The 23,135-nt window shown below is 52.9% G+C and overlaps 9 protein-coding genes across 9 annotated transcripts; 5 read left to right on the plus strand and 4 right to left on the minus strand.

Moving 5' to 3' along the window:
* Positions 1–1,069: 1,069 nt before the first annotated feature.
* Positions 1,070–3,709, plus strand: K452DRAFT_300927 (uncharacterized protein; the record flags this gene model as incomplete). The annotated part of the gene is made up of 1 exon (XM_033542386.1): positions 1,070–3,709. The coding sequence occupies one exon, from the start codon at positions 1,070–1,072 to the stop codon at positions 3,707–3,709; it is 2,640 nt and encodes an 879-aa protein (XP_033394585.1).
* Positions 3,710–4,785: 1,076 nt separating this feature from the next.
* Positions 4,786–6,271, plus strand: K452DRAFT_85757 (uncharacterized protein). The gene is made up of 2 exons (XM_033547238.1): positions 4,786–5,573; positions 5,632–6,271. The coding sequence occupies exons 1-2, from the start codon at positions 4,943–4,945 to the stop codon at positions 6,075–6,077; spliced, it is 1,077 nt and encodes a 358-aa protein (XP_033394586.1). The 5' UTR covers positions 4,786–4,942; the 3' UTR covers positions 6,078–6,271.
* On the minus strand, positions 6,181–7,107 carry K452DRAFT_300929 (uncharacterized protein; the record flags this gene model as incomplete). Its single annotated transcript, XM_033542387.1, has 5 exons — positions 6,181–6,421; positions 6,484–6,492; positions 6,555–6,794; positions 6,852–6,860; positions 6,950–7,107. 5 exons carry the CDS (start codon positions 7,105–7,107, stop codon positions 6,181–6,183), a joined length of 657 nt encoding a protein of 218 aa, XP_033394587.1.
* A 1,141-nt stretch (positions 7,108–8,248) lies between these two features.
* K452DRAFT_290531 (uncharacterized protein) lies at positions 8,249–9,207 on the plus strand. The gene is made up of 4 exons (XM_033541013.1): positions 8,249–8,418; positions 8,476–8,544; positions 8,599–8,819; positions 8,882–9,207. The coding sequence occupies exons 1-4, from the start codon at positions 8,389–8,391 to the stop codon at positions 8,898–8,900; spliced, it is 339 nt and encodes a 112-aa protein (XP_033394588.1). The 5' UTR covers positions 8,249–8,388; the 3' UTR covers positions 8,901–9,207.
* Positions 9,208–10,301: 1,094 nt separating this feature from the next.
* K452DRAFT_255812 (uncharacterized protein) lies at positions 10,302–11,952 on the minus strand. The gene is made up of 3 exons (XM_033538371.1): positions 11,509–11,952; positions 10,867–11,457; positions 10,302–10,814 (listed from the first exon to the last, which is right to left on the minus strand). Exons 1-3 carry the CDS (start codon positions 11,800–11,802, stop codon positions 10,440–10,442), a joined length of 1,260 nt encoding a protein of 419 aa, XP_033394589.1. The 5' UTR covers positions 11,803–11,952; the 3' UTR covers positions 10,302–10,439.
* A 79-nt stretch (positions 11,953–12,031) lies between these two features.
* Positions 12,032–14,017, plus strand: K452DRAFT_276719 (uncharacterized protein). Its single transcript, XM_033539290.1, has 5 exons — positions 12,032–12,363; positions 12,420–12,654; positions 12,705–12,807; positions 12,867–13,335; positions 13,394–14,017. The coding sequence occupies exons 1-5, from the start codon at positions 12,219–12,221 to the stop codon at positions 13,813–13,815; spliced, it is 1,374 nt and encodes a 457-aa protein (XP_033394590.1). The 5' UTR covers positions 12,032–12,218; the 3' UTR covers positions 13,816–14,017.
* A 233-nt stretch (positions 14,018–14,250) lies between these two features.
* On the plus strand, positions 14,251–16,817 carry K452DRAFT_85780 (uncharacterized protein). Its single transcript, XM_033547239.1, has 7 exons — positions 14,251–14,393; positions 14,454–14,655; positions 14,721–14,776; positions 14,829–14,927; positions 14,984–15,300; positions 15,359–16,257; positions 16,318–16,817. Exons 1-7 carry the CDS (start codon positions 14,329–14,331, stop codon positions 16,768–16,770), a joined length of 2,091 nt encoding a protein of 696 aa, XP_033394591.1. The 5' UTR covers positions 14,251–14,328; the 3' UTR covers positions 16,771–16,817.
* A 992-nt stretch (positions 16,818–17,809) lies between these two features.
* Positions 17,810–19,218, minus strand: K452DRAFT_311331 (uncharacterized protein; the record flags this gene model as incomplete). Its single annotated transcript, XM_033543409.1, has 5 exons — positions 17,810–18,275; positions 18,350–18,744; positions 18,797–18,864; positions 18,925–18,961; positions 19,015–19,218. 5 exons carry the CDS (start codon positions 19,216–19,218, stop codon positions 17,810–17,812), a joined length of 1,170 nt encoding a protein of 389 aa, XP_033394592.1.
* Positions 19,219–19,723: 505 nt separating this feature from the next.
* On the minus strand, positions 19,724–20,369 carry K452DRAFT_85901 (uncharacterized protein). The gene has a single exon (XM_033547240.1). It carries the CDS (start codon positions 20,092–20,094, stop codon positions 19,762–19,764), a length of 333 nt encoding a protein of 110 aa, XP_033394593.1. The 5' UTR covers positions 20,095–20,369; the 3' UTR covers positions 19,724–19,761.
* Between the last annotated feature and the right edge of the window lie 2,766 nt (positions 20,370–23,135).

Consider the following 23,135-nt stretch of genomic DNA (forward strand, 5'->3'; position numbering starts at 1 on the left):
CTCTTTCGAAGATGCCGGCCATTACAATCTCTGGAGCTTGTGCTATCCGAAACTCTAATGTGCCTTGATTAGTGAACGCAGTCGAAAGTATCGTGGCTCAATGGGCAAATTCGTCATCAATTTCAGATTCCCATATGCAATCCGTATCCAAAGTCGCGTTATTGAGTCTCGTGGCCCTTACAAAGCTTGAATGCTTTTCAACTATGGATACAATAAGGCAATGTCTCGACCAGAGGTTGATATAACCTTTTCTCTCAACGTGTACGAACAATGTGGCATAGCTCCGGAGACAGGTTCGGGAAAGCCATGCTCATGTCAGACGAATATGGGATAGAGGAACCGAAGAAGGTCTTTGAGCCCCGACGCGGGTGTGGCTTCCACGCGTTCAGCCCTTTTGCGGTAAGGTTTACCCTCAGCCAAGGTGCTCTTTGCTTTTCTAGTCGTAGACAGAAATCCAAACTGGAACATCTTCGACAGTTTGAGCACACGTACTGAAGGACAACTTCCGCTTTTGATGATTTACTTTCCCGCGTGATTGATCTCGAACACGGATGGTGCCTTTCTGAACGATGGTACCCGGCGGCCGGAGTTGACTCTTCGGGCGATCATCTCGAGCTCCAAGCCTCAACGGCCACTAAACCGGCGACTTAGATTCCCTTTTGGGACTTTTGATGGGCGAATCGATCCAAAGATGGTTTGGTGTTGACCCTTGACCGTTGGCGCATGTGCCCGAAGCGAAATGCCGCACCTCTCGACGTCGCTTGTCCCGCTCTCGACACCATCACTCCAAGGTACCAACCACAACACCGCACCTCAATCATCCAGAATGACAACCAAAGGCAAAGACGAAATCGCAAACGGCGCAACACTGGCAACCATGAGCAAGTACTTGAAGAGGCAGCGGCCCGCAGCATTCAGGCTTCTCATCCACACCTCACTCCTTCCCAACAACCTTCGCTGAAGAGGCACCAACAACCTTCGCTGAAGAGCCACAACCACCACCTGAAAAAGAAAAAAGAAAAAAGGAAAAGGACCAGCTCCTGCGTCCCGACCTTCAAAGGCTACCGCCATGAAGTCCCCAGCTGTTCTGGCCACGGCCGCTCAACTCTCGGCCGTCCTGGCCGCCGTCGTCCCGGCTCCCCAGCAGCCGAGCACCAAAACGGTTTTGCTCGCGGAAACGACGATTACGGTTGGCCCGCCGTCGGCTTTCGCGGCTTCTGCTCCCCCATCGAAGCATCGCTTGTCTCCCGCTCCGCCCTTCTCGACTTTCGCTCGCGTTCCCAATGGCTCCGTCACCCTGACCCTCCGCGGTAGCAGCACTATTATCGTCCCGCAGTACACCGGAACTGATCCGGCGTCTCAGCGCAATGCTACTGCTGCTGCTACGGCTAGTGCCGGTCGCGGAGCTCGTCCTCATGGTCCTTTGATTCCTCGCGGCGATGGTGGTGACGATGGCGCTGATGGGGACTCTGGCGCTCAAGACGACAACAAGGGCGCTCAAAACGGCGACCAGGGTGCTCAAAAGAACAACGACCAGGGCGCTCAAGGTGATGGCCAGGGCGCTCAAGGCAATGACTGGGACGTTCAAAACGACGACCAGGGCGGTCAAGGCAATGACTGGGGCGCTCAATTCAATGGCTATGGCGGCCAAGGTAATTATTACGGCGCTCAATTCAAGGGCTATGGCGGTCAAGGCAACGCCCACGATGGTCAAGGCAACAACTGGGGCGCTCAAGGTGATGACGAGGGCGCTCAAGGCAACGACTGGGACGTTCAAAACAACGACGAGGGTGCTGAGAAGAACAACGACCAGGGCGCTCAAGGCAATGGCGAGGGTGCTCAAAAGAACAATGACCAGGGTGCTCAGAAGAACAATGACCAGGGCGCTCAAGGTGATGACTGGGCCGCTCAAGAGAACAACAACCAGGGCGCTAAGAACAACAACGAGGGCAATGGCCAGGGCGCTCAGAAGAACAATGATCAGGGAGCTCAGAAGAACAACGATCAAGGCGCTCAAGGCAATGACTGGAGCGTTCAAGAGAACAACGACCAGGGCGCTCAAGGCAATGACTGGAGCGCTGAAGGGAACAACGACCAGGGCGCTCAAGGCAACAACTGGGGCGCTCAAGGTGATGACGAGGGCGCTGAAGGCAATGACTGGGACGTTCAAAACAACAACGAGCAGGGCGCTAAGAACAACAACGAGGGCAATGGCCAGGGCGCTCAGAAGAACAACGATCAAGGCGCTCAAGGCAAATCTGGCGCTCAGGGCAACGAACAGGGCGCCCAGGGCAAAAACCAAGGCGGCGAAAACAACAACAACAAGGGCGCTGCTCAGAACAACGCTAAAGGCAATGGCAACGGCGCTCAGGGCAAATCTGGCGCTCAGGGCAACGACAATGGCGTTCAGAAGAACGAACATGGTGCCGAAGGCAATGACAACAACAACAACAACAAGGGCGCTCAGGGCGGCGAACAAGGCGCTCAAGGCAAGGACAACGACAACGGTGCTCAAAACGGACACGGTGCCCAAGGGGATGACGACGACAACGACAACAACAACAACAACAACAACAACAAGGGCGCTCAAGACAACGACAACGGTGCTCGTGCTAGCACTACTGTTCACCCTAAATTCAGATTTGGTGCCGTATATGGTGACGCTTCTGCCACTTTCACTGGCTTTGCCACTCCCACAGGTGTTATCCCTGCTCGCTTCGGCCATGGCCCCTTTGCTGGTTTCTTTTCTGCCCTGAACCCCTGGGCTAAAGGCTCTGGCACAGCTCCCGCTGATTTCGGCACTTTGACTGTTGCCCCTAGCGCGTTCCCCACCGGCGATGTTGCTTCCTACAAAGCTGCTGCCAGCGAAGCTGCTGCATACTGGGCTGGCAACGAGGCTGCTGGCAATGAAGCTGCCAATGAAGTTGGCAAATGGGTTGACAACAACCAAGGTGGTGCCAATGCTTTTTCCAGCGGGGCCGGTAACGAGGAGGCCTTCAAGGCTGCTGCTACCTGGGCTGCCAACCATGGAGGTGCTAATGCGGGTGCTGGACTCAACACGCCTTATTCCTCCGTCACTCGCACCGCCACTGCCTTTGCCACCAGCACTACCACCACCACCCCTGAGGCCTACGGTAACGGCCACGGCGCTCAAACCCCTGTCTCTTCCGTGTCTGCTTCCGGTTACGGTTCGTCTGCTTCCGGTTATAGTTCATCCGCTTCCGGTTACAGCTCGCCCGCTTCCAGCTACAGTACCCCCGTTTCCAGCTACAGCGCATCGACTCCTGCCTATAGCACGCCTGTCTACAGCTCTTCTTCCTACAGCACTCCTGCCTATAGCTCTTCTGCCTACATCACTCCTGTCTACAGCACTCCTGTCTACAGCACTCCTACGCCAATCTACAGCTCATTTACTGGCTATAGTTCATCGACTTCTGGCTACAGTACCCCTACGGAAAGCTTCAGTGTCTCTACTCCTAACTATGGCACTCCCTCGGCAGGCGTCTCCACCCCTTCCCCTAGCTACAGTGCTGGTGCCGGAAATGGTGGCAGCGCTAACGCTGAGTCTTCCACTTCCAAATCTGACATTGCTGCGCCTTCAGCTAAAGCTGCTAGCGTGACGGGCGAGTTCACTGCCGCTGCTACTAAGCAGTACACTTGCGCTTCCGCTGGGCTTCTGGTCGCGGCGCTTGCCCTGATGGTTCTGTGAGGTTGCGGTTTGGTCTTTGAAGGGATTGGCTTTCGGTGCATTCCCCTAAAAAAACAATTTCGGAGTCGTGTTGACAGTTTGAAGGTTTGCTTCTAGCTCTTGTATTATTATAGCGGTTAGGTTTTCATTTTTCGTTTTTCTTTTTTGATTTTTCGTTTTCAAATAGAATTTCCTTCTGCGAGTCGGTTTATTTCCTAGGTAGCGGTGAATAGTGCGATTTTGAATACAATTTGTTTTAGCTTTGAAAACCCCTGAGCACAATGAGTATCACGAGCCCTTCAAGATCATCGAGCTCGCGTTAAGATCCCGGATGTATAGCAGTGACTGGTTTGTAATACTTTGAGGTACTATACCTCTGAGTTATTGTTTACCTTCTTACTTGCCGACGTATACAGTCACCGGAAGGATGTTCGGAGTAACCTTGACTTGTAGAACGTCTTTCCCTCAGTATTTGACTTTTCGTGCACCCACGAGGACAGATACACGGGGGAACTGAATTGCCGCAACAGAGAGCGTAGGATGAGCCGCTTGCCCCCGATAGGCTATAAAGTGGTAGGGTGCAAGGCGATTGGGACGTCCGCACCTAGCGGGGATGTTGTCGTACGCGGACGGAGTTATACCAGTGGTATGGAGGGGTCCAGGGTGGAAGGGGCTTTTAAACAAACACGGTTTCGCTTAACAGACCTATCGCAGACTCCGGGAAGGTTACCGGCGAACGCCTCCCCGCAATACGCTAGGACAAGGTTGCGTCTGACACCAAGACGCAGCGCCCCGGTCGTCGAACGTCCTCGACCTTCACGTCTCACGACTAGCGTTTGTCAGACCCTTGGACCGCGCAGGCGGACAGCGTGCGTCATCAGCCAGCAGGCCGTAGCTCAGCCCGCGCCATGCAGCGTGAGCAGCATAGCCTCGTGCCATGGGTGGGCTAGAACGAAGACGTTAGGAAGCTGCCATCGGTTGGGTAGCGGCTCTCACCTCTCGCCACCCCCAAGACTTGTTGGCCACGACGAGCTGCTGACGCCTAAGCCCGCTGTCCGCTGCTTATACGAATTGTAGGTAAGCACACTCCGCGGAGCCTCGGGCTATAACGCGCGACGTCTCACCCTGCGCCGCGCTTTTCCTTCTTGCTTTCCTGAAACTTCGCTTCTTTTTTGAAACTTCACTTCACTCCCCTACATACATGCGCTGCTGCACGCATCCTTGTATAACACATATATACATTCCTAGTTTCTAATGTTTCTACACCAACCCCGCCAGGCCCAGGCTTTTGGGTTCAGCTGCCCCAGTGGAGGAACCTGGTACGCATGCGGGAACAACAGCAGATTCGTCGGCTGTTGCCGGGAGCCAGCTTGCAGCGCGACAGGATGCTCGTTCGGGAATCTGGAGCCCGCGAGTTTCGACGCCAGCAAATATGGGGAGTTCGCCGACGCCGAATGCAGCGATGGGCTGTTTTATACTTGCACAAACTCGAACCCTCCTTTCATCGGTTGCTGTAAAAGCAATCCTTGCCAGCCGGATGGCTGCCCGAAAGCAGACCTCGCTAGAGCAAAGCTGTCCGATGACCCCGTCGTAGCAAGCCAGTATGGCGCAACTCTTTCTTCGACGCCGACGGCATCCGCAACTTCGTCCGCAAAAGCTACGTCTACTGGAAGCTCTGGAAGCAGTGTGCCAATCGGCGCGATAGTCGGAGGCGTAGTAGGCGGAATAGCTCTTCTTGCCTTCTTAGCAGGCCTATTCATCTACATACGGCGACTTAAGAAAAAAGCCTCTGCGCACGAAATCCCCACAACGCAACGGGACAAATCGCCGCCACCGCAAGGAATAAAAGCAGAGCTTTCTTCGGGGCCTTCAGTTCGAATAAAGCGTAAAAATCCACTCCTCGATATGCAAGATTAACTAGAATCACTGACCGATTTCTACAGACGGACATCCACCACCGCGGTATTCAGCGCTCAGCGACCGCCCCATGGAGCTCGAAGACCAGTCGATAAAAGCGCGGGCGCCATCCGAGCTCGCCGGAGACGAAATGCTGCCGCCCGTGGAACTGGAAGGCAGCATCCCGTCAACTTCGCCCAAAAGCCCGCGACGACACTCGGGCGAAAGCAAGCTCCAGGGCAGAAAAAAGCACGCGTTAGGTCTAGGAATCATGCACTCGCGAGCCTCATCCAAATCGTCGCCGCTCTCTTCTACTTTCCAGTCCGAGAACGGCGACGAGATCACCGTGTCCGAGGGCACTGTTTCCGCACCTTCTACACCGCGGACGCCGCGCTCCCCTTACCCAGAAAAAGGAACGGCAGTCCAGGCAGCCAAGCCGTCGCCGTCGCATCCGCCGCCGATATCAGAAGAAGGGAATGGAGAAAGCGAGTAGCGCTGATGTCATTAAATTCTTTCGTTATAAATATCCAGCCAGATCAGGGAAAAGACCGGGATGTATACGGCCGTTGCTTATTTCTTCCAAAAACGGCAGGTTCTCAGAGCACGAAAAGAGCGCCAGCTATCGAGACGACAAGAGCAAGGAAACCGCCGAAACTCTCGTTGGCAGAATGGTCGGCCAGGCCGCTAGAAGTCGCGGTGCTGCTGGCTGCCGATGCGGTTGACACGACCGTGACGGTCGTCGCGGCACTGGCTTTTGACGCTGAGGCTGCAGCTCCGCGACACCCGTTTTGGCATCCTTGGGCGGCCTCGCAGTGCTCGGAAGTACCACCGCAGAACCTGTATGTATGTAGTTAGCAAAAGCGCGGCTTGCTACAATAGCTAAGTCGGCAGAAACGCACCCGCCCGAACTGCGCAAAGAGCATGTCAGCGACGCGCTTTAGGATAGTCCACGCACGCACAGCAAACGCACCTACAGCAAGCGCCGTAGTTGTAGACGCCGTACATGGCAAACGCGTCCGCACTGACGTTAGAGCTGCAAACGGAATTATTGAACTCTTTCCCGCATCTTCCGTCGCAGCGCGGGCTAGTGCCTACTCCCGCCCACGAGCAGGCCGGGTTGCCAAGCGTGGCATTCGGTCGAGAACACCTTCCAAACTCCGGCTGACAGTTCTGTGTCAGGTCGCAGAACTCGGGGGTTCCTCCGCATTGGCTATTGCTCCGTCAGCACACGTAGTAGTAGGTAAGCAGCAATGGTAAGAAGGTTTACCCATATTGACTGGGGATTTGTTAGTATAGTAGATCAACCCATTCCATGCGTGAAGGCGGACTTGCCTGCAACAAGGCGAAACGCCGTCCTTAAGACACATAAAGCCAGCGTCGGTGCCGCATGTGGAGTTGACAGTGTCGACAGGATACAGGGCGGAGGAAGTCGCCGACGCATTCGCAGCCATAGAGGCATTAGCAGCAGCTGCAGCGGGCACAGCGAGCGCGCAAAACGACAGCGTAGCCCAAGCCGCGAGCATCATGGGGATTGTATGTAGAGACGAAAGACAGACGGCGAGGCGCAAAGGCCCACCCCCACCGCGGCCAAAAACGAATTAATACACCGCGCAGCGCACCACGGGGCAGCAACAGAAACCTGGACGGGGCGCGCAACGCAACGCAACGCTGCGGCTCTTGCAAGCCAGCAGATGGCAGACGGATATCGCCCGCGGATGTGGTAATAGCGCATGGGCGAGCTCGTGGCGCGGTGGCGCCGAGCTGAACACGGCATGAGCTGCCGTCAGCGACGGCGTGTGCGACTCAGCGGAGACTCAGATGTCAGCTGAGGGCAGAGAAGAGGTCGACACGCGGGTGCGACGGCCAGCCAGCCAGTCGACCGCGATAGACGGGAGCCGTGTGTCTGTGTGTGGGCGCACGCGTGCGAGCTGCTGGCTGGTTGGCTGGCAGTGACATGCTCCCACGCACCTACCTATCTAGGTACTGTACATGGATACATAGCAGCAGCGCGGGGCGGGGCAGCAGCAAGCAAGCGATGGCGTGTGGTTGGCTGAAGGGCGCGCAGGCAGTGTCAGCGAGCGTGGAAAACCTCAGTGGCCGCGCGTGAAGAAAGCGATAGGTTAGTCCGTAAGTGTCCCAGAGAGAAAGAGAGAAAACTGACAGACGCAGGTGTAACTAGCACAGCGATGAGCCCTACGGAACGGCTGTTTCTACCCTTGCCGTGCGTGCATGCATGTAGGCTTGTTACCCGCCCTTTCACATGGCAGGCTGCATGCATGCATCGGCTAGCCCCGCGGCAGTCTTACGCGAGGCTGCGGGAACGGCTGAAGAAACATCACGCAGCTGTGGGTGCCCGAGCAATCTGGCAGGCAAAGAGAGCCGCGATGCGTGTGGCGGCGTGGTTGAGTGGGCTGTTATTTCTGACACAAAAGCCACCCTCCACACCAACACCCCTAGGCTTTTTGGGGGCCCCCTGCTACATCCTTGCGAGGTAGGGATGCATGCGCTACTCTAGTGCTCATCTTGCCACTGGCTATGGCTGCAACTTGAGGATCCGGACAGCCACAGATGGAGATGGGCGCGCTTTGGGCTGGCCCCGAGGATGCACTTGTCTCATACCTCGTTTTGGCTTTTGGTCGTCTAACCTCCGTGGCAGGAAGTGCTGCGAGGTTGGTTCTGCTTGCTAGTCATCGCCAATACTCGATAGATCATGCATCTAAACCAGCGACCCTTGCTCTTATCCTCCTCGTTCCGACAAGGTGGAACCTGGGCTGCAGAGACAGGTGTTCTTGAGAGTAGAGATCATGTGTCCCTGTTTGCCTTCGCTATGCACCGTAAGTAACCCTTTGCGTAACCATCGTACATTCGACAATGCGCTAGACAATCACAAGCAAAAGCAATGTAGGTCACTGTACATGCAAGAAGAAAGACTTGCAAAGATCCAAGATTTTCCGGTCCACGTGTGTGTGGCACGTCTTTTTCCATCAGATGGATTAACTAATGTTTGTCTCAAGAGGGATATCGCATCTTGGGCGCTCACTGCCTACGCTGCCGTGTTGTTGCTTCCAGCCACAGCGGAATGGAGAAATTCGTTCACTGTCAGACGCTTTGATGAAACGAGAGATTGGATCCTGAGCTTTTGGTATGCCTTTTATTGGGTCGCCGTAACGTTTTATCATTGTGGAAGACAATCGAATTCGTTGGGTCTAGCAATGGCACGTCAAGATACCTCCAGGTATGTTATTAGATTCGGTACAGTCCATGTTCCAGCTTTCAGTTTTACTAAGGGCCTTCTCGACAATCGACACTGCTTTAAGCAGTTGGTCATAAGAACGAAACAACCTCTAATCAGTACTTATTCGTAATCGTTCCACGGACGTACGCATGCGTACGTTTATCCGGGCTTGTTCACGGTTCTTGGTCTGCTTTCGCTCAGTGCGTACATATACGTATCTGACGTCGGCAGTCGGCACAGAAAGAAAACTCTCACCTACCTACCTACTTAAGGCCGAGCGTATCGGAGGCCGGGCTCTCCTTCTCCTTCTCGGCCTACTAGCCGGAACGCTCCGACAACACGCCTAATTCTCCTTTCCAGACCGTTGGAGTCTGAACGATTTACGTCGTCGTTCTAGAACAGGCTGCTAGGCTTCGCACACGCCACGAAGCGTGCAGTGTCGTTCGACGGACGCTCGAACTATAATCAACGACCCATCCTGCAGAAGCAGAATCTTACATGGACCGGGCTGAGCAGCGAAATCACTATCGTTGTAGTGATGAAAGAACAGCATTTAGTAGATCGACGACACTGGCTTCCTTTGGCCCAACTATGGCGCGTACGTATACATCAAAGACCTGTCTGTCTGCATAATATAGACTTTCTCTTTCAGGAAGATATATACATCCGCGGCAAGACTGTTATCGCTCCTTTGGTTCTCTTAAGCAGCCTTCATCACCATGTTTTCTCTTTAAGACAGGCTATGAAACATCCGCTCTTTCCGTCACTCTTTTGATAAGAGAATGTCCATTTATTATGTTTAAGGATTTCTTGGCTAAAGAGACTCTTGGACTTGGAGGGACCTAGACTGGGACACCGTTGCCCTCTCTGACGCAAATAGCCCTGGGGATGCGACTGTTGATGACTTCGACCTGTCTTCTTGAAGGGCGGCAAACTCATCTACTTCCACGGCTGGACCGACGACGCTATTCCAACCGGCAGCTCCATGTACTACTACAACCACGTCTTGTAGACTCTTGCTCCTAAGGGTATTGTCTTGATAACTTCTACCGCTTCTTTCTCTTCCCTGGCATGAATTATGTCTCCAATTACAACGTTCAGCACCCTACGCGTCCACCTCGAAACACCAACCACTGCACCGGCATCCCCGACATCATGAGCGCTCGCTGGTAAATTACCGGAGGAAACGGGGCCGGCAGCATCGACACCGGCATGCACTCGGCACAAAACTTCGTGGACCGCAGCACGATGCCCTTCTGGCTGTCATGGCTTGGGTCGAAAACGGCACTGTTCCGGACTTGATAATTGCCACTAAATGCAAGAATGATAGCCCTAAGGATGGTGTCGATCGCCAGCGCCCTATTTGCCTTTATCCACAGGAATTGAGAACTGAAAGTGCGCTCCCAAGTGCTAGCGGATGAAGCCGTGGAAGGCATAGTATAACAACCATGTATGTTTGGCACATCAAAAACAGTTTCAATTGCTACCTCCTCGTTTTTGTTATCTCAGCCACTTGCGTATATGACAATGTCTTTCCCAAAAAGTTCAAATAATCCGACGTACAGAGAGCCAAACATCGACTCAAGGGGAATAAACCTTCAACCCAAACACCCAAACGCCTTAACCCTCACTCGCCGCAGCCTTAGTTTCATCTCTCGTGCGCTTCAGAAACGGAATCAGCGCCGTGCCACCCGTGCCATAGAGCACGTGAGGCTCAGTCGTTTTCTCCTCATCCTTCACATGCGAAATCGTCGCCAAGTTCGTCATATTGGCGTCTTGTGGCCGCGCCGGCTTCCGTGACGGCGCAATAATGTATCTCGTCACGAGCCGGATATGGATGTCCCGGAATGCGGCAAGCGCTTCCACTGTCGCGTTGTACGCGGCCAGTACCGTTGGGTCTGTGGTTGGGTTTAGGGCGTACTCCCGGATATTGGTTGTGCGGGTGAGGTTTTGGAGGAAGCGTCTGTGGGGGCCAGGCATGTAGTTTCTCATGTCCTGTTTCGATTGTCAGTATGTTTGCAAAGCAAGGAATCGAATAGCTGCTTACTTGTATGTAGCTTTCCTTGGAGACGCCACCCGCGGAGTAGTGTTGTACGCCCAATACGACATCCAAGAACTGGATAAGCGAGCTCTGCGCATTACTTCCGCCACTGTACTCGCGCCACTGGCCCTTGCCGTCTCCTTCACTGTAAAATACGCCTCGAGGCAGGCCTGCCGCAGCCATGCCTTTGCTCCCTGCGAGAAGCGGCCGGATCTGGTGGTAGAAGACGGCGGGGTCGCACCGTTCGTACATCCTCTCCAAAAGCAACCCAAGCTCTTGAATGCAGAACCGCATCGAGTTGAGGCCGTGCACGACTTTCCAGTGGTCGTTTTTCCGCGCCGCCTCGATCGCTTGCAGCATGCTGGGTACTGTGCGCGCACCCACTGCTTCCATCGATACGGATATTAGATAGAACCATGATTCATCGTCGGTGCCTGTGAGGGTTTGTATCACGCTCAAGGTAGCTGGGTCGGAGAGGGAACTGCCGGGTTGCGCCGACCAGTTCCACAGATTGAGCCCCGCGTATGTGGCAGTAGGCGGGAGACCGAGGTGATTTGCCACATCGATAAACGGGCGAGCGATAGGGACAGGAAGGACCTTTATTAGTGGTGAGTAGAACTCACGTGGCGCTAAGTAGGGTTTACTAACCTCTGATGGACTTGCAGCTCCCCATATAAACGCATGCGTGAGAAAGCCAAGCACAGAATAAGCTCTTCTCCATTCACGTTCATCTTTAAGGTTCGACGTTTCTAGCACCGGCAGTTTGTACACCTCCGCGACCAGTTGGCCACTGCGCAGGAGCTCTGGAAGCTTGCCGACGATCGCTTCCCACGGCTTGTAGTATGGGTCCGTCAACCGCTGCAGCGGCGGACTACCCGGCAAGAAGCCGTTACGAGGAGAGATAGCGTAAGCCTCAAGATCGAATTCGAGCGAAGGGAGCATTATGGTTTGTGGAGCGTTGGAGAAGGTTAGTAGTAAAGGAGAGCCGGAAAGGAGAGACGGTTAATATGTTACTCATATCCTTGATCATCGCTAGGCTGCGTCCGCGATCTCACGCGATTATCTCAGACGCCAGCTTGGACAGTCCGAGCGACTTCTCATAATGGCTTTATTGATAGGCATGCTCCGTTGTGCCGAGGGAGCTGGTACGGTGGCGGAGGCGGAAGCGGAAGCGGTAGCGGATCCGGATCCGGACCCGGAAGCGGATGCTGCCCTGCTAAGATCTCGGACCTTGATTAGCAGCAAAGTACCCCAGATCCCAACCCTGACGATTTAAAGCTCCATCCGAAACCTCCCTGACTCCATCATCGAAAGTCCCCGGTTATCCCCACAACGCTTTACCAGAGTGCTAGGCAGCCATGTCATCCTTCAAGTTTCCCTCGAATGCAGACACCGAGGAATATGCCCGGAGCCTCGATGCCGAAGATCCTCTGCGCTCTTTTCGCGACAAATTCATTATCCCCTCAAAAGAGAGCTTGAAAAGCAAATCTCTGGCAAAGCCTGGTATGTTGCTGTCCTGGGTGTTTGTTGATGTCCATGCTTGTCTGACAGTCGGTCAGACGTGTCGTCCGAGCGGGGCATCTATTTTTGCGGCAACTCTCTCGGCTTGCAGCCAAAAGCAACTGCAAAGTACCTTGAAGCTCAGCTGAACACCTGGTCTTCGATTGCCGTGGGCGGCCATTTCGTCGAGCTAGAAGATTCTCCGTTGAAGCCATGGCAACTGATGGCCGAAACTGCCGCAGAGAAGGCATCAAAAATCGTTGGCGCTCTTCCTGAAGAGGTGGCCGTCATGAAGTATTGCCGCTGTATGACCCCGAACGTGGCGCATGACTGACTTTCTCCAGTACGCTGACGGTGAACCTCCACTTGCTAATGGCAAGCTTTTACCTACCTACGGCATCCAAAAATAAAATCCTTCTCGAGCGCAAGGCATTCCCAAGCGATCACGTAAGTGCGCAGCTGTCAGTGCTGCTGGTATCGATGGTCTGATTCTGATCGTCGAACAGTATGCAATCGAATCTCAGATTCAAATGCATGGTTTTGACCCCAAGGAAAGCATGATCCTGCTTGAACCGGATAATGATCATCTCATCTCGACGGAAAAGATTCTGTCGACCATTGACCAACATGCAGATGAGATAGCTCTTGTGCTTCTGCCAGGCATCCAGTACTATAGCGGCCAGTTTCTTGATATACCAACCATCACCAAGCACGCTCATTCCAAGGGCTTGACTATTGGATGGGATCTGGCGCATGCGGCAGGAAACGTGCCCTTGAAGCTCCACGACTGGGATGTCGATTTCGCGGCCTGGTGTACTTACAAGTACATGAACTCCGGACCCGGAGGTATCGGTGGTGCTTTCATCCACGAGAAACATGGAAGTGTAGACTTCAAGGATGGCAAGCCCACCTTCAGGCCCCGTCTTACCGGCTGGTACGGAGGGGATCGGTCGGTGCGCTTCAAGATGGATAACAGTAAGTAGTGGCCACCAGCGTAACTATGTCGTCAGGTTTTAATCTAACCGCGGACCAGATTTCCTTCCGATTCGGGGAGCGGGAGGCTTCCAAGTCTCGAATCCCTCGGCCATCGACCTAACTTCGCTAAGCGCGTCGTTGTCTGTGTTCGACGAGACATCCATCTCAGAACTGCGCGAGAAGTCGTTGCATCTGACAGGCTATCTCCAGCACCTTCTTCTCAAAGACACTTCTGCAGATGACTCCGAGCGGCCTTTCCGTATCATCACACCGCTGGATCCAACTAAACGCGGTGCTCAACTGAGTCTTCTTTTGAAACCGGGATTGCTTGCTTCGGTCGCAAACGCCTTGTCTGAACAGGCGGTCATTGTGGATAAGCGCGAGCCGGGAGTGGTCAGAGTTGCTCCTGCGCCGCTGTACAATACCTTCCATGAGGTTTGGAGTTTTGTGAGGATCTTCAAGGGCGCGCTCGGTCTTTAGGCATTGATGATGGAAGGGACAGTTTGATTGAGGTATAGTTTGACGTTAAGTGGAAGGGAACCGAGCGAAAGGAATGGGGACAGCTATAGTAACTCGATCAATAGGAATAGCAGTAGACAGTAATGACATTAATGCCGTAGGTTAATGGATATTGGATGGGTTGTTGTGTTGTTGAGCTGCGGAGCTGCCGACGGCATCGTCTACCGCCCGTTAAGCCTCTGCCAAACTATAGCCATATCAGTGTTACTAAGGACCGCTATCCGGATTCATTGTTGTATAGGTTCAATCGCTGGTCAGGCCGTGCGTATCGCGGGTGCGGAGATGACGATTTCTGCGGTGCGGCGTTGCGCTAAGAAACACGTACTACGTAAGCGAGAAGTGGGGTCGAAATCCGGGGTCTTATCTGGATCCGAGGCTCTCAACCCGGAGAATCGATGACAAGAGCCGACTCCACCTAGTTATCTCTACTCTCCCTCTAAATATTCCGCCGGAGCCTCCGAGTAGCAAATAACAATGTCTACTTTCATGTCCCCTGAACGTCCTGCCAAAAGGGTCCGCCAGGCATGTGAACCGTGTCGGTGAGCTCCTTTACCACGTGCGCTGCGTAACGTTGGCTGTGTTGCTAATTAGCTCTGCAGCCGGAAGAAATCAAAATGCCCTGGAGAGAAGCCTGCATGCTCGCATTGCCTACGATTGGGCCAACAGTGCATATATTCGAATGGTTATTCGAATGACCATCCTGTGAATGATCGCCGTTATTCCGAAACAACCGAGGTTAATGTAGCGCATCGTGGCAGTACAGGGTTGCCAAACGAGGCAAGCTTTACGGAAGGGCAGTGGGTACGTTACTAGTGTTCCTTAGCCTACCGTTTGCAACATGTGGCGTTGATAGTACTGGCCTACAGGGTGACCGTTTGAGTAGTCTGGAGGGCAAAGTTGCCGAGGTCTTGGGAGTTCTGAAGCAGGTGCAGCTACAGTCTATAAGACAGATCCGAAAACTAACTTGTAGTCAGCCGGATACCTTTCAGTGCGAGTCTACCTTCACCCAGTCCTTCGAGTAACGTGACTTCCGCGCGGAATGTACTCGAGCGATCTCCACAGGCTGCGAATAGGTTAGAATATCCAATATCAATTTACACGAACTGAAACCGATAACCACCTCGAACAGTCTTCTTCCGCCTTGGGAATCTGTAATAGTTGTAGCAGAATCGTACCTTACGTACTGCAACTGCCAGCCGCTCCCTTTGTTCGACCAGGGCCATTTCTTATCCAGTCTGAGCGGAAGAGATCCGGAGCTACTCTTCTCAGTTTTGGCCTTGGCTGGACGCTTCTCCGACGAACCTATATTTCAAAGAAACCGAGACAGTGTCATCAATGGATTCGCTGATACGGCAAGAGATGTGGTCATGCGGAGAGTCTCCCAGGGTCCCGTCGAGCTTTCGACGTTGCAATCACTATGTATTTTGAGCCTAGTGGACTTCAGTAGTAGGCTCTACTCCCTTCCTGGCTCCTCTTCAAACTCAGAAAGCTAATAAAGCTGCAGATGGCAACACTCACCGAGCAAGTATCTACAGTACTCTTGCACAGGACTTGGCCCAATGTGCCGGTATGGCCACCGAATGTCATGCCCCTCTACATGACCCAGTACACGAAGAAAGAAGGCGATGCTTTTGGAGTATCTGTCTCCTGAAGCGACTTCACGGAAGCGCGACTCTACTAGCAGCAGACGAACAAGTACCACAATATCCCTCGAGTCCAGAAAGGCCTGCAATTTCTTCCAGTGAAAGTTCACCATCGCCAGCGGCGGGCGCGAGAACTCCAGCAGACACCCCTGTTGATATGGGGATATTAGCTTATTGTGTCTCACTGAGCGACTTCTGGTGCAAAGCGGTTCGGTATGCGCGTAGAAGAGCCAATCCAGGCACGCATCCGCCTTGGTCAGCCCGATCCGAATACTCCAAAATCAAAGTCGAGTTGATGGACTTCGAAGCACGCATGCCTTACAAGCATCGATTTAGGCCAGCGAGGTTCGGCGACTACTCCCCTGAAGACCTTCAAGCAAATCGTGGCTACTGGGCTCCTTGGCTGCTCCAGCAAATAATTTACCACGCGGTCATTTGCCTGCTGAATCATCCGTTACTGCTCTCGCTCCGTCTCCGCAACTTCCGCGGCGTTATCCCTGAGATTTTTCTCCAGCACACCGCGTTCTTGATAACAACACATTCAGACTGGATTGCTCATTTTATCGACCTTCTAAATACCAAATCATTTGATGCCTCTGACCCTTTCCTGGGGCACTGCGTCGCTATTGTTGGAACGATATTCCTCCAAAAATGCTTCACAGATGACGATGAAGTGCGTAAATCGAAGCGGGAGGATTTCATCAAGTGCCTCACATTTCTACGCAAAATGGGCGAGAAATGGCCTCACATACAAATCATAGTAAGTTGCATTCTGCTGTACATATACCACTGAGAACGCAGTGTAACGACTTATGTCTAGGCCCGCAAGCTCGAACAGTTTGAAGAAACGGTTGCCGCTTCGCATCGCGACTCTGCAGCAACGCCAAACTCCAATACTCCACAACAATCCGTCTTTATCGACCTGACCTTGTTCTGGGAAATACTCGAGTCGGTCCTGACCTCCGAGTCCGCAGACGCTTCCGGCTCACTTTTCGGGTCCTCGCTATGGCCTCACCGCCGAGCATACGTGGCCGGCGCCAGTGAAGTCGTCAGCACGCGCCTGCTGCCCGACCCTACACCCGTCGGCGATGGAGTAGCTATCAACAGGTCCAAAAGGCGGGATGTGACGGCGGACCCCTTTGCCTCGGCGGAGTTGTTGGGACAGTTTGGGTTGGCTGGCGACGATCAGGAGATGGCTGTGCTGGCACAGAGCTATTTTGCCCAAGGCCAGGACTTTGTAAGAGGCATTGATGATTTGTGGAACATCGGTTGATCTCTTGACTTGCTTCCAATATACCCTTCTATGGCTCTGAGGCATTTACTGCCCCCTAATTCATGTGCTTCCGGTGCACAGACTTTATACTGAGTCAAAAGTATCCCGGAATGGAAGGCATTACTGCTGTGATTGCAACTTGGTTGGTATTAAGTGGAACACTGGCAAGAAGGCGGCCGGTTGCGGCTGCGGAGATTATTGGTATTCTAGCATGGGAAGAAACTACTGTCCAAGGTGCTATCATGAACTGCAGAGCAGCGACTTTGGCAATGTCAGTGTAGTCTGTCCTGCGAAAGGGAGATATGTCTGCATGTGACGTGCCACTGGCAAAAAGAATGACCATGAGAGTAGCAAGTGTAAGCTTTTATGTGTGGGTAAATCGGTCATTCACGACTGAGCTGTACAGTGACATCACGATGCCGTGCAATCGGACACGAAAATCTGGACAATTATAGTACGCAAAAGAAGCGATTGGGCAAAATGTTAAACAATAATCGGCCATGCATATTCAGGAAACGCCTTGGTGGTGTATAGAATAAAACATAGATGTATAAGAAGAGAACGAGAAAGAGAAGATTTAGTAGCACTGTACAGAAAGTTATAGGCAGGATAGATATAATAATACGGCCGACAATCAAGAAGAACCAGCCAAACTTGCATCAGAACACCCGTCACCTTTTGGTACGCCAGTGGTGGAATATGATCCCAAACTTTTTTCTTCCAATCCCTCTGATTCCTGAAGAGATATCATGGTTCAGTTCTAATTCCGAGAGATGATGTTTTGCATGCCTGCACCGAATGATAACTCCAAGACAAAATCGCTAAATGCGTCGTCCAAAATAGCCTTTGGGGTATTCTCCAAGCAATTCCAGGCAATGCCTGATCCATAAGTAATCAGTCGAAAACCAGAATGTGTAAAAACAGATTTAAAATGCCAACAAAGCCGTGCCTGCTTTTTCGGAGACTTTCGAGTTTACAAAAGAAATGATTGAAGTCCCGAGTAGCTGTGCTGCCTCGAGGCTTTAGGGGTATCTTGCAATTAAGTAACCTGGTGCTCTATCCGCGTCGTCGCCACTATACCGTGTTCCGGCAGGCCCTCCTCGAGCGATCCGCCTGCTGAGTAGGTTCTATGATCGGGAGGACCGGCAGCGATGCTGGTAAGGTTGATTTCGTCCTCTTCCCTCACGAACGTGTCCGTTTTGTCGTCGCGGAAGAAACGTCCCCCACCAAAAGTGGCCTGCGCGCCGCTGTTTGACTTGTTACGCCATCCGGCCGAGGCGCCCGTGTGCGGAGTGTAGCCGGAACGGTTGTTGCTGCTGCTTCCGTATGATCGGTCCCTGGCGAAGTGGAAGAGCGGGCCCAGCGTGGGGAGGCAGGCGGATACAATGCCGATGGCTGGCTCGACACTGGACCAGATGAACACGGGACCCATCGCCCATGAAATGTCCTTTGCAGCGCTCCAGCGGGTGAGGTAGTAGATACGAATGCAACTGGCAACGCAAACACTGCAGAAGATGTGTTAGTTTAGGAGTAATAGTGGAAATGGAAAGTCTATTGGGCAACGGTTGTGTGAACTTACAATCCTCCCAATAGCAGAATACCAACAATACTGATCTTCTTCCGCGTGTTCATGTGCAGTTTGAGAATCTGCGGGATAGGAATGACGAGGATAATAACATCGTTAACCATATTCATAATTCCCAGCGCCAGGAAGAATGTGTTGACGTCGATGCATTCTCCTGAGCCAACTCCCACGTAACTATTCCAGTAGGTGCTTATTGGCCGGCAGCATGTGGCCATGACAATCCACATAATGATTGGATAAAGCCCATTGAGTATCCCGGCGAAGTAACATGGGTAGATAAAGACGTTGTTGGATCCAGTCTTTCCGAAAATGCGAAAGTAGAATAGGATAATCGAGAACTTTGTCGTCGTGACACAGGCGGCGTAGATATAAGGATAGGAGTACAACAACTGCCGTCTCTCGTCAGTGAGAAATTCGTTGGACAGTATGTGGCAAACGAACCTTGAAAGCATTGACGAGGTGAGGCGCACTGACGGTCCAAATGTGCTTGCCGCTACCAAGTGCTCCACCTGATGACATTGTCAGATCTATATTCCTCTTTGTGTTGATAGTGTGTATGCGCAACTTACTGCCTACAACCAAACCAACCGTCGGAATCGCAAAGGCCTGTTATACTGTGTGAGCGCAGAACAACAACCTGTCGAGCCAATGGAACGTACAGTGCCCACGAGAATGAAAAAGTCATCCCATTTCAAACCAATCTTTTGGATAGATCTAGAAATCAACCGGAGGATTACCGATATAATGGCGATGATGAGGATGATGACGGCGATAATAGAGTTCACGAGAACTCTAGATTCGGAGAGGTCGACATTATCCGGAGGCTGCCCATAGAGCTTTTGAATGGTAGGATCGACCGCCATTGGAATAGAGTTCTTTGGGTACACTTGGAGCGGGGCGCACGCGGGAGCTTTTATTTAGGAGACCATAACGGTCGAGGTTCCACAGGCCTGGCATGTGCAGTGATGTGAATAGCACAGGGTGAGTGTAAAGGGTATCTCTGCCTCGGATCCTGGCCCCCCGTCTTGATCAGCCCGGCGTTCAAAACCGGGGGGCCCATTTCCAACACAAGCAGGTCAGTATTATAGACAGGAGTCCGTGACAGAAATCTCTTCACGTTTCCGCCCCCAAATATAAAGCACGACTCGTCAGCATCGGCACTGCTGCAGGGCGCCTCACGCACGCTGACGGCCAAGAAAAAGCGGTACGGATGCGTACCGTCGAGATCCGGGCAAGTAGGCGTTCGCGAATACGAAGCTCCTGGAATTTCGAATCCTCCGGAGGCTGAAAGGAATCGCAGTCGAGGAAGCGACCGACGATCAATGTCCAGTTGGGGAAACTGGTGTAAATTAAGTCCTTGCCGGTATTCATCGCTTAGCGTGGGGGCGGGCCGGCCACTCCTTATTTTACTTCAGGCGCCCTGGTCTCGCTGTTTGGCCCGCTCTCGGATCTACGAAAATGCCGCCAGTGCCCACTGCAGCCAACTGCCAGAATGGGGATGCCCCACTTCCCGGACCCGCACGTTTGACGAGGCGACGGATTGCCCGGCCTGGTGAATGCTTGAACAGGGCGCCCAGTCTGTCCGATGACCTGCGTGGAGGCGGTTTTGAGGCGATCTTACGAATCCGCTGCGGCTGTGGCAATTCTTGTGGAGTAACGGGACGTCGTTTGGGGCTAAGAGCGTTCCGAGCCGTCACGACGGTCCGCTGAGCGCTTAGAGCAACTTCATCTAAACTCATTCCTTCCGTTGATGACGACAAAGCTTCGCCGTTGCTTTACCATGCGCGGGACGACGCAGGCTGCAGCACGCAATACGTGTTTAGTGATGGACGCTTACTCCTAGTACTACCTACATGAATCTTTTCGCACCTCCTTTGACCGCTTGTCGATGTTACAGCGGCTTGAAACCGAGCAGATTATTATTAGGTGTCGCATCTGTGGGTCACGGGACTAGCTGCTTTCGCTTGTACGCGGTAAGAAACGTGGTATCTAATCTGTAGCGCCAACGGTATGGAGCAGCACCACTTTCGATCGAATCCTTCACGATCACTGTCAACGCGTTTTTCATATGCAGATCCCTTCAACCCGCAGAGCACCGTTAGTGTTATGTACAACACAGTTGCAGCAGAGCATGACCCAACTGTTTGGCCCCTAAGATGCCAGAGAGTGCTTGGCTGGCTGCCATGCAAATCTTTCTATCGCGTTGCCAATCTCTGCATCATTGTAGGTAGTTAAGTTTTCCTTCATGTTCGCGCAACCTACAAGACATCTCGATTCAGTTTATCGCCAAATCTCCGAAGAGACTCCTAGGCTTACAATAGTAGTATCGATACCCAAGGCTCTGAGAGGTTAACGCTCCCCTTTTATTTTCCCCTTGCATGAACCTAAAGGTTAAGTCAAGAGGTTACGCTCTTCATGCTATGGAGTCAGGCGTACCAGGTGCTTAAACCGCGAGAAGTATCTTGAACACAGATCTGAGGTCTTTATAGGACACTGCAGGTTGACGCGTAGATGTGGATTCCACCATGAAGCGAGGTACGACTATCATTGCTCCATCAACTTTTCATGCTAACACCAAAGATTTTCCGCTTACCTGGAACCAGATTGGCTCTGTGTCAGTGAAGATTCAGATACAGATTATACTAACCACGCCCCTGCACCTCTTATAGGGCCCTGATCACATTGAAGCGTCTCTTTGCAATACAGTAGGTGACGCTAAGATCAATAAGGGCCGCCTTCGGGATGAAGTTAGGTAGCTGATGGGTCAGCGAGCACCGTGCTTGCTTACCTCCACAGCGAAACGGTTTTTTTTTGTAGGCGAACATCAGGCGAGACGCCACAGCTTCAGCCCCTTGTAATCTTCTCGGTGGAGAAAAGACAGAATTGACGACATGCAGCTGCAAGCGAGCTACACCGGGGGCAGGCTGACTATGCCTTGAAAGGTGAGCGGTGTGAATAGGATTGATTTTCTCCACTCAATGTGTGCTCTCCACTTCCATGACTTGCGTCAGGTACCTAGGGAAGCTCATTGGCCACTCCATCTGTAGGCGCACCACTCATTCTGCTTTTTCTGGCATGGTCGTCCCTCTGCCCGGTGTGTCTTTCATTTTCTTGCAGAAGAAACCCCCTTTACGGATGAGCTTCCGATCCGTCGAAGCCGACCCGTGTCTTTTGCTTTTCCATAACGTTGCAATCGTCATTTGCAACCCACTTCCATGACAGCCCCCACAGGCCGTCTACTCTGGATACAGTAAATGCCTAAAAACAGCGCTCAGCATCACGTACCTATCGCACTCGCGCACACGCGCACAATCTCCGCAGCGCCAGCAGCCTTACCCGCCTAAGCCTTGCATCTCACCGCCGCTCCCGCAAGTGAAACGCCGCCCGTCGGATCGCCTTACGCAGCCGAGGCCTCCCCACAGTCCAACAGAGACCCGCTCAAATCCTTCGACTCCGTGCGCCGCGCGGCCGGGCCCGGCACGCCTCCGTGCCCGCTGACCCCGGCTCCTCCTCCCCTTCTCCGCCCCACCGACCTCGCTCCCGCCGCCTTGGACGCGACCACACGGGCGTCGGCGAGACCGAAACGGGAGGCGACCTGCTCACCTGCTGGGGCTGCGTCCTGGCCGTCTCGCGCAGCGCCGCGATCTTCGGCGGTGAGCACGTCGCGCAATACCTGATATGTTGGATGCGTGCCCTTTTTGGTAGTCGCTCGGCCGGAGGCGCGTCCGAAGGATTTGGTTGGCGATGCGTGCAGGAGAGAAGGGGGAGCCGGTACGGCGCGGATAGGAGTAAGGGGATGCTGCTGCGAGAAATTGATGCAGCAGACGCTCTCAACGGCGCATATTCTAGAGATGGAACGGAGTAGGATTCATTCGACTGAAGTGGAGTCTTCTTCGTCCCGCTTCCTTCCCTCGATCCGGCGCCACACCCGCGATCCTCCGCGATCCCGTCGCGAGGCCGCGCAAGATGGGGGCCAAGTTTAGACTGTCTGCATCCTACCAGAACACGAACTTGTCGGCACGGGGTATCCCGCTCATTCTACGAAATACCCTGTACAGCGCAACAAAGCTGGCACTCTGTACTCTTCCTGTTTCCTAGGCAACCCCAGATGCTCTACAGCAAAGATCGCGCAATGTTCGTCTGCGACCAAATCCACACTCCCCCTATCGACGACGGAAAAAAGTACACCGGCAGCACGCTACAGTACTACGTTATACAAGCCGGACATGGTTCGTAGTATGAAAAGAAGCGGAATATATGGACGGAGAGATTCCTCGTCTTCCCCTAGCAACCCTATTTAACCCAAAGCTTCCTCGTTGGCATTTTGCCCACTTCTGCAACTCATGAAGTTGAACTTCGAGCGCAATGTATGCTCATTAGCTCTCTCCATGTACCAACGCCTACTGCGAACCTCTTCAATTTACTAATATCAGTCGGGACTGTATTCTTTCTACTCGCTTTTCCTATGAACTAAAACGTCTAGATTAAAACTCGAATTCTTTAGAACCGAATCCATTTAAAATTACCACCTTTCATCAACTTGGGTATGGTTCTGAGACAATAAACCACTGATATCTCTATATACGCACTTGTCCGCATTCGGGTCACTAGGAAAATCCTTACCCCGTCCCGATACCAAACGCCCTGACGCCTCCATTGTGAAGCACAAGCTCGCACTCATTTCAATCATCCGAATTTTCGGCAAGTAGAGCTGTCACAATCGCAATGCATGGTAGAAATGTTCAAAAGCGGCGTGACGGATGCTCTGAATGCAAGAGAA

Source organism: Aplosporella prunicola, assembly GCF_010093885.1.
Source record: "Aplosporella prunicola CBS 121167 unplaced genomic scaffold K452scaffold_22, whole genome shotgun sequence".
Lineage (NCBI taxonomy): Eukaryota > Fungi > Ascomycota > Dothideomycetes > Botryosphaeriales > Aplosporellaceae > Aplosporella > Aplosporella prunicola.

What these genes read in the sequence shown, in the direction of transcription:
- K452DRAFT_85757 (XM_033547238.1), top strand. Translation starts at nt 4,943, where the DNA reads ATGTTTCTACACCAACCCCGCCAGGCCCAGGCTTTTGGGTTCAGCTGC. An exon ending in GCCTTCAGTTCGAATAAAGC is followed by an intron (nt 5,574 to 5,631) that starts GTAAAAATCCAC and finishes CGATTTCTACAG; the next exon opens with ACGGACATCCACCACCGCGG.
- K452DRAFT_290531 (XM_033541013.1), top strand. Translation starts at nt 8,389, where the DNA reads ATGTGTCCCTGTTTGCCTTCGCTATGCACC. An exon ending in GTTTGCCTTCGCTATGCACC is followed by an intron (nt 8,419 to 8,475) that starts GTAAGTAACCCT and finishes GACAATCACAAG; the next exon opens with CAAAAGCAATGTAGGTCACT. An exon ending in TCCAAGATTTTCCGGTCCAC is followed by an intron (nt 8,545 to 8,598) that starts GTGTGTGTGGCA and finishes GTTTGTCTCAAG; the next exon opens with AGGGATATCGCATCTTGGGC.
- K452DRAFT_255812 (XM_033538371.1), bottom strand. Translation starts at nt 11,802, where the DNA reads ATGCTCCCTTCGCTCGAATTCGATCTTGAGGCTTACGCTATCTCTCCT. An exon ending in GAGCTGCAAGTCCATCAGAG is followed by an intron (nt 11,458 to 11,508) that starts GTTAGTAAACCC and finishes CCACTAATAAAG; the next exon opens with GTCCTTCCTGTCCCTATCGC. An exon ending in CCAAGGAAAGCTACATACAA is followed by an intron (nt 10,815 to 10,866) that starts GTAAGCAGCTAT and finishes CAATCGAAACAG; the next exon opens with GACATGAGAAACTACATGCC.
- K452DRAFT_276719 (XM_033539290.1), top strand. Translation starts at nt 12,219, where the DNA reads ATGTCATCCTTCAAGTTTCCCTCGAATGCAGACACCGAGGAATATGCC. An exon ending in GAAGAGGTGGCCGTCATGAA is followed by an intron (nt 12,655 to 12,704) that starts GTATTGCCGCTG and finishes GACTTTCTCCAG; the next exon opens with TACGCTGACGGTGAACCTCC. An exon ending in GCGCTTCAAGATGGATAACA is followed by an intron (nt 13,336 to 13,393) that starts GTAAGTAGTGGC and finishes ACCGCGGACCAG; the next exon opens with ATTTCCTTCCGATTCGGGGA.
- K452DRAFT_85780 (XM_033547239.1), top strand. Translation starts at nt 14,329, where the DNA reads ATGTCTACTTTCATGTCCCCTGAACGTCCTGCCAAAAGGGTCCGCCAG. An exon ending in GCTTTACGGAAGGGCAGTGG is followed by an intron (nt 14,656 to 14,720) that starts GTACGTTACTAG and finishes ACTGGCCTACAG; the next exon opens with GGTGACCGTTTGAGTAGTCT. An exon ending in GGCCTCACATACAAATCATA is followed by an intron (nt 16,258 to 16,317) that starts GTAAGTTGCATT and finishes ACTTATGTCTAG; the next exon opens with GCCCGCAAGCTCGAACAGTT.
- K452DRAFT_85901 (XM_033547240.1), bottom strand. Translation starts at nt 20,094, where the DNA reads ATGAGTTTAGATGAAGTTGCTCTAAGCGCTCAGCGGACCGTCGTGACG.